Below are 15926 nucleotides of genomic sequence, written 5' to 3'. Positions count from 1 at the left end.
GGATACAGCAGTAACGGAGGAATACCTACCAGTAGCCAATAGTTCAGCGACTCATTCTTGTCAGTGTGAACGCCCCACATGATATAGCATTGAATATTTACCTTTGCCCATGTCCAGGTTTGTGGTATGTGGCATTATAATGTATATCAGGTTTTCATTAGTGACATTGATAGGTTCTTACTATATTTTATTTATTATTGTTATAGTAACCTTCTTGATAATGTCATTTACTTGTCATTTAAGGCTGAATCACATTGAATGTATTTGCGCCATTTCAATAGCTTGCGTCATGACATTCTGGTATGTTCTACTTCCTAATACAATCTTTAGAATAAGGTTCCCCACAGGAGGCACCAACCACATGAAGCCACCAAAACTCAGATATATTTAATCCCAAGATAACCCAATGTCAGACCATTGCTTTTGTCCGTGAACAACTAACCTTTTCAGCAAGCTTTTAAGGACTGCTCTTAAACGACAGAAGGAAGCGCACCTGTGGTTTTTCATTTTGACAGGTGCTACATTGACATTTGTATTCCCTATTGTTGCCCCATAGCAGAGCTCTCTTCTTATGGTGTAGAAAATGAGCTGTCCAGTTCCTACCTTGAATCTTAAGTATTGCAGAAGTTGCCTGGGGCTGAGCTTTCTGAATAATGTTAAAATTGAATTCTTCTTTGCCTTTAATTCGCTGAAACATAGATTTTTGTTCTCTTTTAGACAGCGAACAATCCTGCCATCCTTAAAGGGATAGTTCACCAAAAAAAGAAATTATCCCTTGATTTACTCACCCTTAAGACATCCTAGGTGTATATGACTTCTTCTTTCAGACGAACACAATCAGAATTATATTAATATATCCTTGCTCTTCCAAGTTTTATAATAGTAGTGAAGGAGGTTTGAGATTTTGAAGCCCAAAAAAGTGGATCCATCCCATCATAAAAGTAATCCGTACGGCTCAAGGGGGTTAATAAAGGCCTTCTGAAGCTAAGCGATGGGATTTTGTAAGAAAAAAATATCCATATTTAAAACTTTATAAACTATAATAACTAGTTTCTTGCAGACAGCCGTACGCATCGATTTACGGCAAAAGACTTAAAGGGTTAGTTCACCCAAAAATGAAAATAATGTCATTTATTACTCACCTTCATGTCATTCCACACCCGTAAGACCTTTGTTCATCTTCGGAACACAAATTAAGATATTTTGATTAAATTACTTACTCTCTCAAGATCAGTAAAGGTACTAAAAACATATTTAAAACAGTTCATGTGAGTTCAGTGGTTCAACCGTAATATTATAAAGTGATGAGAATACTTTTTGTGCGGCAAAAAAACAAAATAGCAACTTCAACAATAAAGTGATGGGTCGATTTTAAAACACTGCTTCGGAGCTTTACGAATCGAATCAGTGATTCGGATCTCCTATCAAACGGCTAAACTGCTGAAATCACGTGATTTTGGTGCTCCGAATCACTAATTCGAATCGTAAAGCTCCGAAGCAGTGTTTTGAAATTGGCCCATCACTATATTGTTGAAAAGTCGTTATTTAGTTTTTTTGCCGAACAAAAAGTATTCTCGTCGCTTTATAATATTAAGGTAGAACTGCTGAACTTGCATGAACTGTTTTAAATATGTTTTTAGTACCTTTATGGATCCTGAGAGAGGAAGTACCATTGCTGTGAATGCAGGCCTCACTGAGCCATCAGATTTAATCAAAATATCTTAATTTGTGTTCCGAAGATGAACGAAGGCCTTACAGGTGTAGAATGACATGAGGGTGAGTAATAAATGACATTATTTTCATTTTAACGCCTGACCTGAGCAAAACAAAACACTGGTCACAAGTTAGAAGTCTAAAACAAGAATTTTTAAAGCGAAATGTTGAAGGATTTCGATATAAGTGAAGAGGAGCTAGAGTTTGTTGCCCAGCCCTTTTTGTTTGATCCGCAAGAGGCGTTTAAACTTATGCTACTCCTACATCCTATGTCGCGTCAGAGGTTACTCTTTTGGCGTAAATCAATGCGTACGGATGTCTACCGGAAGCTAGTTATTATATAGTTTATATATTATTTAGTTTATGCAGTTTAAATATGGATATTCTTCTTACAAAAAGTCATTGCTTCGTTTCAGAAGGCCTTTATTAACCCCCTGGAGCCGAATGGATTACTTTTATGATGGATGGATGCACTTTTTTGGGCTTCAAAATCTCACGCCCCCTTCACTACCATTATAAAGCTTGGAAAAGCCCGGATATATTTTAATATAACTCCGATTGTTTTTGTCTGAAAGAAGAGAGTTGTATACGTCTATAATTTTCATTTTTGGATGAACTAACCCTTTAAGAATCTAGCTCCAACTTTTAGTTTATAAAAACCTGGACTAGATAATCTTCAGAATTACAGGTTTAGATTTGGAGCAGATTGAGTTAAACTCTGAGAGATTTGAATGAAATGTTTTTGCTCTGACCCGGGTTCCTTACCGGTTACAGTAGGTGTTTGTTCACTTTAGATTGCAATACACCAGTTTGTACATCTCTGCATTTGATAGATGTAGATTGGGTTGCAGTTTCACCTTAAGGTTAAGGAGATCTTATGTTCTCAGATGCAGGTTTAAGTACATGCATGATGCCTGAGGAAAGGGCACCACAGCACTAGCATTCATCGGGCAAATAAAAATCAATTCTTTCCTCATCCACATCACTCCCTGTCTCATGACTTGTTTATGTCATCAATTAGAATAGAAATTCAGGAAAGCCATGTACAAAGGAAGCCTCTTTTTCATCATGCAAGTGGCACTGCATGCATATTAAACGATTCTGCACATATCTCTTCTGACATCTCAGAATGGGCTCACAGATGGCTGTTGGCTGCAGTATCCACTGGTTGTTCATTGCACATTTGTAGTGGTGGATAAACAGCCTTTTGAGCTGGTTTGTTAGTAAGCTGAAACTATAGAAAGAGTACAGGGATCAAGCTGTTTACTGCACACTCCTTATCTCTTTGGGTGTGTGTATGCAGCCTGTGAAGTGCCACCCTCCAGGACACTCTTTGATTCTACATCCACAATGATTTTAAATCTGCCAAACTGCTATTCCCAGCTATTAGGATTTGGATTCAGGCACTAGAGTTGAGTGCCAGCCATGGCCTTCTAGACTAAATGTGAGCAGTCCTGGCAGTGATCATTTTTGTCTGCTTTTGGCGCAGCACAGGAAGCATTGGGAAGTGATTTGGGGAAAAAATTGCCAGTCACGGCTTTACCCAATCCGCAAGGAAAAGCCAAAGCATATTAAGTATTGTACTAGAATGAAAGACAACTTGCTAGCATTACATTGTGGAAGACTAACCCACTGCTCTGCTTCTTTACAGACAAGTTCTGGTACTGTCGATTGTCGCCCAATCATAAAGTTCTCCACTATGGGGATTTAGAGGAGAGCCCTCAGGGAGAGGTACCCCATGATTCCCTACAGGACAAACGTGAGTACAGCCTGTGTTCTGATCATGGTGTAGTGGCATGACTCTATAAAGATGAGATTAAGATGATCTTATTAATTATTCTTTGTTCCCTGTTGCAGTTCCTGTGGCTGACATCAAAGCTGTTGTCACTGGTAAAGATTGTCCACACATGAAGGAAAAGGGAGCTCTGAAGCAGAACAAGGTGAGCAAAAATGATCTTGAATATCAAAAGATCAAATTTTCCTTTGATGCAGTGGTGTGTGGCTTGGTGACAAAGGATGCATTAGTTATGCCTTGAGCTTTGTGAGTAATGATACATCAGCTCGCTTCAGTTTCAAAGTCACTCTTTCTTCTTCCCACAGAACAAAGCAGACAATGTCAAATTTATGCCACAACTTTAAAAAAATGACTCCCTGTTGACCAAATTGATTAAACTTGAGGACATATCAAGTATAGCTGGAATTTTCTGACACAGCCATAAGGATCCCCTTAGTCCTGATGACACTGACTCTAAAATAACAATGTGTATCAATATTGTTTTTTTGTACTTTCTTTAAGCAACATTTATCTTAATAGGATTTTGACTTGAAAAATCAATTCCCTCATCAACTGCTGAAAAGAGACTGTTCTATTCCGATTGTCTTGGTTGTCTGTAATCTCATCTCTGCGTAGGCGAGATGTGAGGGGTCAGAATTGTTTGTGTCTGCTCTCATTTTGGATGTGAATAATGTAGCTCTCATCCAATGATGCTTTAAGCTGCTTGGATGATCCAGTTCAATCCTGTTTTTTAGGTTAGTTGGCCCAAATAAGACACTTATACCCCTTTTCCACCAGCATGAACCGGGTGCAAGTTCAGAGCTAGTGCTATTGCCAGTTCGGAGTTGGTTCGACTAACAAGCCTTTTAAGAACCGGTCTGCCTTTCCATGGGCTACAGAGCCAGGTCTTATCAGACATATACAGTGACATCTTTCCCAGCAGCGCCAAACACAAACACACCAACCAACAATGGCGGACGTTTTGTTACTGTTGATGCTCATGGCTTTGCGAACCTAAATCGGCATCCAATCACTGCGAATCCAACTAATTCTTGCAGCTCGCCATAATTTCTATAGGATGGAGATTACAATCAAGCTGCTATTAGCTCAAATAGCTGCTATTTCAAAAATGCCGGTCACAAGTTTCTGTTCGTCTTGTTGGTCACGTTAACCCTGCCCCCAGCCCCTGATGCTAGCAGTTCTTACTTCTAGACCAGCAATGTTTTGGAGCTACTTACGAACCACTTTTCCTGGTTCAGAGCTGGTGCTTTGGGTGTTGAAAGACAAACTGATTTGAAACTAGGCTCTGGCTCTGAACCAGCACTCAAACTGCCTTGGTGGAAAAAGGGTATTAGAGATGATGTGAGGGCAGATTTTATAAAGACTGAGAAGCACTGCACCAGTAATGCCTGTGGTAAACTATGTTTGCTGCAAAAGTACATCCTTTTCGTTGTCTCATTTATCATCCCAAGACATTATTATTATGAAGAATTTGATTCCACTTTGGTCACACATGATCTATCTGAGTTATTTTCATAGATTATAAGTATCTAGTCCTGCTCCTGGATAACCAGATTCCTGCAGAGTTTACCTCCAACCTGCATGGAAGTTTCTAATAATCCTGAAGACCTTAATTAGTTAGAGTTAGAGCCACACTCTGCAGAAAGGCCCACCACCACTGCACTAGAGCAGTATTTCCCTAGTGGGACCCGGCCCCCTGGTTGAGAACTACTCCCCTAGAGCATTTAACTCTAGGTTGTTAAAGATTCATCTAAACACTTTGTTTTACCTCCTGCATCTATTCAGACTCATCACAGTTGTGAATAAGGTCAATGAATTTGATATTGTGTCAGTCATATAAAAGAAGCCTGGCACAGCAAACTTGGTTTGTAGAAGTAGTTGACGATTGAACAAAAAAAAGTCCTGGTCTGAGATCCGGTACAGTTATTGTGTTATATGAAGGTAGGCCTACGCTACAAGTAACTGCCGTTTAGCCAGGTCTGTGGGCTCTAGAAAGGCCAAGGGGTCTATTGATAAGATCTAGGTATAGACATTTCAAATGTGCCATAGAAAGGCTGTTCACACAGAACAAGTTTTCCATTCCAATGCGCTACTTTTCCATTGTTTCCACGGCGTTCTTAAAAACATGGCATTTGTCTGACAAGCCATGGCGCTGTCACACCACACAGAGTGAAAAATACATTGCGGAGCAAAGAGGACGCTGACAACACGTCGACAGACAAGACAGAGCAGGTTACTTATGATATTAAACAAAGTCCCAGCTTTCAAATTGTGTAATTTTTTTAAGAAATTCGAACAATAAAAACTGTTGTGTGGTTCTTTAATGTGTCGTGACAGATTGCTGTAGCACCTCAGCTCAAGCGGCTCATGAACCGATCATCTCTTCCTACTAATTAATTTATAGCATCAAATAAACATGAATGAACATCAGAAGGAATGTTGTTTTAAACGCGGAAAGACGTCAGTACACACCATTTTTCAAGTTCAAGTCCACCGAGGTTAATCTTCTAACTGACTGCTTTGTCGGACAAAATGGCGGATTCTGCGTTATGATTGGTTAGATCACTTGTCAATCAAACTCCCGGCGAAGGGTCAATTGAACAAGGAGTCCTCTTCTTTCTTGAATTGGTAACTTTGCTGGCATGTCCATAGTTTTGACAAGGTTGTTACCAAACACAATTGCCAAATGCATTGAATACCTTTCCTGACAGGAACCCCAAAATCGACTCCATGTATTTTCTGTGTAGAGTTGAGTCATTGAGACTGAAGTATCTTGTTATGGTAAAGCACTGATGCACTTCCTGTGCTGATCATCCTACTGCTGTCTCTTGGTGCCCAGCAGGAGAGGCCTGTATACATACACACACACACACAACAGATTGGACCATCTGCTGTCATAATATGTTCGGAGAGGATCTGCAAAAGTCACGCAATAGGAGGCACACAAACACAGCAGCCCCATTAGCATTTGACAGACGGTGTCAATTCTCTTTCCTTCTTTAGGAGGTGCTGGAGCTGGCTTTCTCTGTCCTCTACGAGTCTGATGAGTATCTTAACTTCATTGCCCCTGACAAGCATGAGGTGAGCAACCAGCAACTGCAAGCTACAAAGTGGTAGTTGTTGCACCTCCTTGGTGTGATTTGGACTTTGTGCATGCTGTGGTTTAATGTCATATTTTCTGGCTGTTTTTCAGTACTGTGTATGGACAGATGGGCTGAATGCACTGCTGGGGAAGGAGATGACCAGTGAGTTCACTCGCTCAGACATGGACACTCTTCTCAACATGGAAATGAAGCTCCGCCTCCTGGACCTGGAGAACATCCAGATCCCTGAAGTTCCTCCCCCAATCCCCAAAGAGCCAAGCAATTATGACTTTGTTTATGACTGCAACTAATCCCCTTTCACTGGACTGACTGATTTTTCGTAAATGCATACTGGAATAAAGACATTTACAAAAAGTTACAGAAATGAAAATAACGGAGAACTCTTTCCTGCTAAAACTTGGCTCTCTAATATGCCTCATCATAATGGATTTGCTGAACTTAATGGACTTGGCTTGCAAGGCCTATGAACCATCTGGTCTGGTTGAAGAACCACCACAAACTGGTCCTCAGGTCCTAAATCACTTTAGTCCTGTCGCAGTCATTTCCAGACATCTCTTCAAACAGTTTTACATTCCTCAAACAAGCCCACTTCTCTGGTTAAAAAATGGTTGTCAAGAATTTTCGTCCCATCATAATTTCTGGCTGTTCGGAGTGGGATGCTCCCTGTAGAGTGTGCAGAAAGTCTAGGGGATTGTGGCATGTAGCACTCACTGTAGTATGTTTCTCACTCCAACAAGCGGCAGCTATATTGCTAGCGAAGTCCAAGTTTGTTCTTAATGATTTCTCCAAGTATCCCATTCACGCCTCTTATACTGTAGACTGTTAAATTAAATAGGCAGCTTCATGCAAGAGGTTGCCTTTTTTTGTCTTAAACCATACCTGCTTTGTGCGTACATTGTCTGACTATAACGCAGGCGTGTAGATATAGCTTTTTCCTTCACTTGACACCAACCAGACTCATGGCAGACTGCTGTAACATTCCAAAGCAATATTGAGCTTCTGTTTTTGTAAGCTGGTATAAACTTTTGTGATATTCGTGATTGCTGCCAAGTAAGTCAGTATTATACATTTCTGTGTGTTAAGGAATTTTGTTTTTCAGGGCCGTCAAATTTCGTTTGAACTTTCATGATTCATTTAATTTAAGATTGTGGGTATTATAATTATGATTTATGATTTTCTCCCCTCATGTTTGTTATAGGTTTAAGAATGCAACATCCTGCTGTTTACATTAAAGATGGATTCCAATTCAGTTTTTAGTTTCAGCATTTCCTTATCATGTTGTCTTGCATACTTTATATCAGGCGTGACCAATCCTACTCCTAGAGGACCACCTTCTAGAAGAGTTTAGTTTTGAGTTTAACTGGTTTTAGATGTGTTTAATCAAGGCTGGAACTAAAATCTGCTGGAAGGTGGCCCTGCAGAAACAGGACTGGACTCCCCTCGTTTGTATGTATTATACTTTATATTTTCTTGTATTTTATATTTTTCTTAATGTATTCTTTATGTATTTGTGGGAACCACCTTCTATGAGTAGTGGTCTCCAGAAGAAGTGTACAGTATATACCTTTCCTCTCCTATTACACAACTAGGAACATGGATTACTACCCACAAACACAAAACCACTGGCCAACACGCCTTCAGTGATTGACTCTGCTGACTCAGGGCGTCCAGGAGTGTTCTACACAGCTGTGAGTGTTAATAACAGGGCCAGGTTGGCAATAATCTGCAGTCTGCTGGTCTGTGTAACTAGCATTTACAGTGACTTCTTCCTCCTCACTGCCACTGCAATCTCCTTTAACACCTGATGGCTGTTTCTACCTCAACAATTCATCTACTGTATGTATTAGCATGCAAGGTTCCAAGCATATGCTATATTTGAACATTTAAAAAGGTCTCCATTCTTGAATCTGATCAATGCTTACTAAAAGCTAACAATGCCCTTCAGCCCTGACTTATTCACGATACAGCACTAGCCTCGAGTACCTTATTGCTTTTATAAAACGGTTACCACACAATACAAATATTAAAGCCAAAAATATGTATCAATGCAACTTTCATGAAGTCACTAAAAGCCTTCCTTCCGCCAGAAAAAAAATAGTCCTTGACCGTGAACAGCAACAGAAGTTACATTATTACGCCATTAGATGGCGGCAAAGACTGTCTTAGCGTTGAGTCAGTCAGTAGCGAAGACTTTTATATTGAAAAGACTGAATTGTTGTGAACACGGAACAAGACGCAACTGACAAATGCTTTGACTAGCGCTGTCAGTCACGGAAAACCCCTTAAAAGAACAAGATAATACATCAGACATTTAAACAGATTTTTTATTATGAACATAGGACTGACCTGAAGGAAAATGCTAAATCTGAATGCAGGTAGTAAACTCGCTCACTCCATCTCTTTCTCACAATACTCTTTTACATAATACAGTAAGCTTCAATGAACAACATAAATTGAGAACAAACAGTTTACGTTGCTAAGAGTGGTTGCTAAGGGTGTTGTGTAGTGATACACAGAACCGTTGGGTGAAGCGGTCATAGCCGTGTTTTATCGTGAATAAAACACAGCTATTGACCAATCAGAATCAAGGACAGGAACTAACCATTTTATAATAAGTTTTCTACAACTATAGGGTATATAATGCTACAATATACACGTAAAAACTTAAAAAAGTATACTATAATTTTTATTACAGTTTCATATCAGTTCACTATAGTTAATACTACAGTATGCATAGCATTCATTAACAAAGTGTTGTAAATACTATAATATATACAGTATACTACAATTTACTATAGTATGGTTCAAAAACACTATAGTATTTACTATAAATTACTATAGTATTTTTTCACCTGGGTGGCGGAGAAGCATTGTCAATTCTGTCAATGGCTGGGAAAGAGTTAACTGTACTGCCCTCTGCTGATAGATGAAGGCTATACCATGAATGTGTACACTACTGTCTTAATATGAAAGTAAACTAGATTTAACCTGGACAAAGGGAGAAGTGGAAGGCTCAGATGAACTTGTGCAAGAGGACAACTTAATTTTGTTACTGAACACTGAATAGTGTGTATATTCAGCAGGTTTATCTACAACATTAAAGAGTCTCTGGGATGCTGGTCTTGTGGGCAAAAAAAGAAACCTGCCAAACTAACTGACAAAAAAAGGAGAAGCATAAATATTTAGAAAATGTTATGGATGTGTATGTTTGGGAACATGTTTGTAAGTGGGTTGAAACTTCACCTGGATATCTTAAACCACTGCTTGTCTATAATTTAGATACTGTAGACTAAATTAACTAGATACACTAATTTACACTAAAATAAAGAATGTCAGGGCTTGTAAATAGGGAATGAATATTTGTCAGTAGATAATTAGGGGAAGCCCACTTTCAAAAATTCTTCAAAAAAGCCTGTGCCAATTTGAAATAGGCCTACAAGACCAGACCAACTACTTTCAATTTGGTAATATTAACATTTAAACTGTTAACATTACTGTCATATATGTACATATATATTGACTAGTGTAATATACTGACTAGTGTAGAATTTCGCAAATTGTATGGATAGGAAAAACGAATCTGGCCCGTACGGGGATCGAACCCGCGACCTTGGCGTTATTAGCACCACGCTCTAACCAACTGAGCTAACCGGCCTATCGCGCAAGAGAAACGACTTCACTATTTCTGAAAATACAGCTATATTTATTTTTCACTATTTAAATGAAGAAACAGAACAATGAGTGATTGCAGTGATTCGGTTCACTGTGGCTTTACTATAAATGACGTGTAATGTCTTAATAAAATGACGTCTCAATAAAGCTTTATTTGGGAATAGATTCTACAAAAATGTTTACGATGGATAACGATTAATAAGATCGTCTTTTCCAACAAGTGACTGAAGCCTCAGCAACATCCCCATAACAACTTAAAAGTTGTCCACATGATCGCGCGCTATTATATTCAATCAGATCGAAATTTAAGTCGTTACACGGATTATCAAAGCTCAGAAATGGCGCTGTCGAATTTGAACGAATGATTCAAGTCAAGTCACCTTTATTTACCCACGTAACGTAAAAGGCGACGTTCTCGTGACCTTGCGCAACGTTCCCTAAAAGTTCTCTAAAGGTGACGAAAATTCCGAACCTTTACAGAACATTAGGGACGTTCCTAAAACGTCCTCTTTTGGTAATGAAAGTGCTGCAGTTCAAGGTTCCTTATATGACTTTAGGGGGACGTTCCATTTTGGTTATTTTATGGTCACATAAGAACGTTACAAAGAGGACATTTGGGACATTAACAGAACGTTCCCACACGTTCCTCTGTTTGCCATTTAATAACGTTCCCGATATGAAATAGGGGGACGTTCTTTTAGTCGTGCGAGAACCTTACAAAGAGGACATTTGGGAAGTTAACAGAACGTCCTATAGTAATACTCCCCTAAACATTCCCAAAACGTCCTGAATGTTCCCTGAAGGTCCACTAAATAACGTCCCCCAAACCCCAAAGAACTCCACATCGTGACCGTCTGATCGTTCTGGGAATGTTACCAGATGACAGGTTAGATTGTAACGTTTTATAGAAAATATTAGGTTGAAGTCACCATTATGGAGGTGAGCGTTTGCTTTAGTTGGGCTCTTGATTCTTGACATTTTAACATTAAATTTTACAGCAAAAATTGTTAAAGAAATTCTGATCAGCTGAATTTGATTATTTAGGTGGTTCACTGATCTTCTTCTAAGTCTAAACTCTAAATGTGTTTAATTTGGTCTTTTTTTGACAGTCAAATGTTCAGATTTTAACATTCATTATACAGAGTTTTGAGCAGTGTCTTTTAGACACAGACATGAATCAGTGTATGAACCAAAACAATGGTGACAATAAACAAAAATCTTTGTGACTTTAGTAGCTTGTTTTGTGATGCTCAGAGTTAATCTGTTTATCTGAAAATTTTGTCACCATTGTTGAGGTTCATATGCTGAATCTTGATGTCTGTGTGTGTCTCCGTGATCTTGTCTGAATAATTTCTGCATAACAAAAACTTTCAAAATATCAAAGCAGGACAGGATTTTATGCATTGTAGAGCTACAATAACATGAAAGGTATACAGTATTCAAAGAACAGTGAATGTGGCCACTGTATGATGACGAAATCATCAACAAAATTATTTGATCACAACGTTCCCCTAACGTTATTTCAACGTTATTTCAATGTTATTCTAACATTATTTTAATTTTATTTTAACGTTCCCCTAATGTTATTTTAACATTCCCTTAACGTTATTCTAACATTCCCCTAACGTTATTATAACATTATTCTAACATTCCCCTAACATTATTCTAACGTTCCCCTAACATTATTTTAACATTCCCTTAAAGTTATTATAACGTTATTCTAACGTTACCCGAACGTTCTTATAACGTTATTCTAACATTATTCTAACATTATTCTAACGTTCCCCTAATGTTATTATAACATTATTTTAACATTATTTTAACGTTCCCCTAATGTTATTATAACCTTATACTAATGTTCCCCTAACGTTATTCTGACATTATTTTAACGTTATTCTAACATTATTTAAACGTTATTTTAATGTTGCCCTAATGTTATTTTAACGTTATTCTAACGTTCCCCTAACGTTATTTTAATGTTATTCTAACATTATTTTAATGTTATTTTAACGTTCCCTTAACGTTATTCTAACATTCCCCTAACGTTATTCTAACATTATTCTAACGTTATTCTAACATTATTTTATCTTGTTTAAACTATCTTGTGTTTTTGTGGTAATATAGAACTTTATTTCATTATAGAAGTCTATTTCTTTAGATATAGAAGTCTATTTCATTAATAATAAATACGGGACATTATTATTTTGGCGAACGTCTGTTTCTCAGATTATAACCCAGCAAAACCGACCATTATTGAAATCTCATAACCCAACAAAATCGACCGTCATTGAAATCTCATAACCCAACAAAATCGACCGTCATTGAAATCTCATAACCGAATAAAACCGACAAAACCAACTGTCATTAAAATCTTGTAAAAGAACAAAACTGACTGACAATGAAAACCAACTATCATTGAAATCTCGTAAAGGAACAAAACTGACCATCATTGAGATCTCGTAACTGAACAAAACCGGCTGTAACTGAAATCTCATAACCGAATAAAAATGATGTCATTAAAATCTCGTAACTGAACAAAACCGACCATCTTTGAAATCTCTCAAAAGAGCAAAACCGACTGTCACTGAAATCTTGTAACAAAACGAAACCGACTGTCATTGAGATCTCGTAACTGAACAAAACTGGCCGTCATTGAAATCTCATCACAAAACAAAACCGTCAACCAGTGAGATCTTGTAAAGGGACAAAACTGACTGTCATTAAGATCTAGTAAAGGACCAAAATCAACCATTGTTGAAATTTCGTAAAGAAACAAAACCGACCGTCTTTGAAATCTCGTAATTGAGAACTCGTAAAGAATTAAAACCAACCATCATTGAGCTCTTATAACAAAATAAAACTGACTTTGAAATCTTGTAATGAAAAAAAAAACAACAAACATTGTCAAGATCTTATAATAGATTTAGTAAAGGACCAACATCAACCATCATTGAAATTTCATAAAAAAATAAAATAAAATAAAAAACGACCATTTTTGAAATCTTGTAAACAAAGGAACAAAACCTACCGTAATTGAAATGTCATAAATGAACAAAATCGACCAACATTGAAATCATGTAACGGAACAAAACCGATCATCACTGAAATCTCGTAAAGAAACAAGATCAACTGTTTTTGAAATCTTGCAAAAGAACAAAAGCGACTGACACTGAAAACCGACTGCCATTGAGATCTCGTAACCAAACAAAACCGACCATCATTGAAATCTTCTGACTGAACAAAACCAACTGTCATTAAAATCTCGTTAAGAAACAAAGCTGACTGTCATTAAAATCTCGTTAAGAAACAAAGCTGTCATTAAAATCTTGTCAGGAAATAAAACCAAGTGGCATTGAAATCTTGTAAAAAAAAAAAAAAAAAAACAAACAAAAAAAAACTGCCATTATTTAAATCTCGTAAAAGAACAAAATCATTGAAATCTTAGAATGGGACAAAACCAACCATCATTGAAATCTCATAACTGAATAAACCTGACAGTCATTGAAATCTTGTAATGGAACAAAACTGACTGTCTTTGAAATCTTGTAAAAGAACTATGTTGCGATGTATAGATTCTATAGTTGCTATGGTAACATAACAACTATAGAAATATAAACAAATTACTTTACCCAATACTGTACTAAGTTTTCTACAACTATAGGGTATATTATACTATAATATACACTACAGTTTACTGTAGTAAAAACTAAAGTATACTACAGTATTTATTGCAGTTAGTTCATTATAGTTAATACTACAGTATGCTGTAGCATTCATTAACAAAGTGTTGTAAATACTATAATGTATACAGTATAATACAATTGGTTCAAAAACACGACTATAGTATTTACATTAGTATTTTTTCACCTGGGCTAAAGGAACAAAACCGACCATCATTGAAATCTTGTAAAGAAAAAAAAAACAACTGTCATTAAGATCTTGCAAAAGAACAAAACCGACCGTCATTGAAATCTCGTAATAAAACAAAACTGACAGTCATTGAGATCTCATAAAGGAACGAAACTGACCGTCACTGAAATCTTATAATGGAACAAAACCAATCAGAAGATTTAAAAAAAAAAAAAAACACTCACAAAAAGTTGTTCTAAGATGAAACACAAAGACATCAAGAATCAGCACATAAATCTCATCAAAGGTGACAATCAAAAGTGTCATGCCGCAATGCATGCTGGGAACAATAGTGCAAAACTCCCAGCATGCCTTACAGCATGAAAAAATTATGCAGCTGAATTGTCCTATTATTTTCTTTAATTCTAACTATTTGCTTTTTTTTTTTTTTGCTGAGGTTTTTGTTCTGTCTTTTATTAGCTTTTGTGTGGTCCAGAGTTGATCTGATTTTTTTTTTTTTTATGTTCAATCTTTTAACTGATTTCAGCAACACGGTGTGATCTCATGTTGCAGTAAAACAGGGTTTGTAATTCAAATATATTAATGGTACATCACAATTATTACAATCAAATGACATCAATGATTCAGCTATTTCACAATGATTATAAAACCATCAATAACTAAAAATCATAATTTGATCACATTTTAGCTTTCTTTGCTACTGCAAATGTGTTTAACAAACACACTGTCATAGCAGTCAGAGAAGACAAACATATTATGAGCCCAACTAATGGAAATGCCAGTGAAGTATGGTGACTTCAAATGAAACAAACATTAGTGTAAAACTTCTGTTAATTCTCAATAAGAACTTCTGTAGATGAATGACAGAAATAAAGTCTATAGTATTATTTGAAGCTATAATGCTGTTTGTGGAGCCGTTTAAACCTCCTCTGCTGAGATCTGGAGAGATTTAATGTCTTCTTTTGTCTTCAGTTGATTTCATCTAAGGCTGTGGCTGAAGTCAGTTGTAGCTCTTGTGTTTCTGTTTCTTTTTTCTGTTCTCTTCTTTCCTTCAGTGATTCTGATTGTTAACAGGCTAAGATGATTCTATAAATAATATAATTTCGTGGCTCAGATAAGGCCCAGTTCTGGTTTATTTCTTTGCCCTTGGTTAACATTTGGCATTGCTATGGCCTGCTTGTGGCTCAGATCTGGCAAACAAACACAAAGTTGCTATTTGGGAAGGCAGATTTTGGCTGTTTGCTTCAATAAGCAGCTTGAGGAAGGATCAAGAATAAACTGAGGAAAAACAGGAGGAACAGTTAGCTTTCCTAATTCTTTGGATACTCCACGAGGCATCTGAACTGTTTATCCTTTATGTTAATGTTGTACTTAGAGAATTTAAATCATAACTTGTTAATATAGATTTATACTTGATACTGATGTGATACTATCTAGAGTGTATAATAAAGGCTGGATCTACAGACTGAACTGATGCGCCCTGCTGAAAGCAATTTTGCTTGTCTCATTTATTTTTTCCATGATGCCAGTACCGCAACTTATTCTATTCTAGTCCCATGATGTCACTTGTATTCATTCTGTTGTGGCTGAGATATGGTTCAATGGGCCTTCCACGCTCCTGTGGTCCTTCGCGTAAGCCTATACAATACTAACAGCAGGGGCCAGAACAAAGGCTGTCTATATTTACCTCAGCAGAAACTGCTGCATCAGGCTGTGTATGTAAAGGCCATGGCGCGTCTTGCGGCAACTCTGGATTCAGCTTAACGATTTGT

The 15926-nt window shown here is 37.2% G+C and overlaps 1 protein-coding gene and 1 non-coding gene across 8 annotated transcripts in view; one reads left to right on the top strand and one right to left on the bottom strand.

Moving 5' to 3' along the window:
- Window positions 1-7861, top strand: part of elmo1 (engulfment and cell motility 1 (ced-12 homolog, C. elegans)) — a 93708-nt gene extending 85847 nt beyond the window's left edge. For all 7 annotated transcript variants that reach the window (XM_051872365.1, XM_051872363.1, XM_051872364.1 and 4 more), the window contains 4 exons: window positions 3365-3472; window positions 3571-3653; window positions 6512-6589; window positions 6702-7861. In XM_051872365.1, the coding sequence (XP_051728325.1) occupies window positions 3365-3472; window positions 3571-3653; window positions 6512-6589; window positions 6702-6902 (470 nt within the window). In that variant the 3' untranslated portion in view covers window positions 6903-7861. The remainder of the gene's footprint in view (window positions 1-3364; window positions 3473-3570; window positions 3654-6511; window positions 6590-6701) is intronic.
- A 2332-nt stretch (window positions 7862-10193) lies between these two features.
- trnai-aau (transfer RNA isoleucine (anticodon AAU)) lies at window positions 10194-10267 on the bottom strand. The gene has a single exon. It is a non-coding gene; the product is annotated as a tRNA-Ile (tRNA).
- Window positions 10268-15926: the final 5659 nt, after the last annotated feature.

This window comes from Ctenopharyngodon idella, chromosome 19 (genome assembly GCF_019924925.1).
Source record: "Ctenopharyngodon idella isolate HZGC_01 chromosome 19, HZGC01, whole genome shotgun sequence".
In the NCBI taxonomy this organism is placed as follows: domain Eukaryota; kingdom Metazoa; phylum Chordata; class Actinopteri; order Cypriniformes; family Xenocyprididae; genus Ctenopharyngodon; species Ctenopharyngodon idella.
This window is presented reverse-complemented; position numbering and strand designations above follow the sequence as displayed.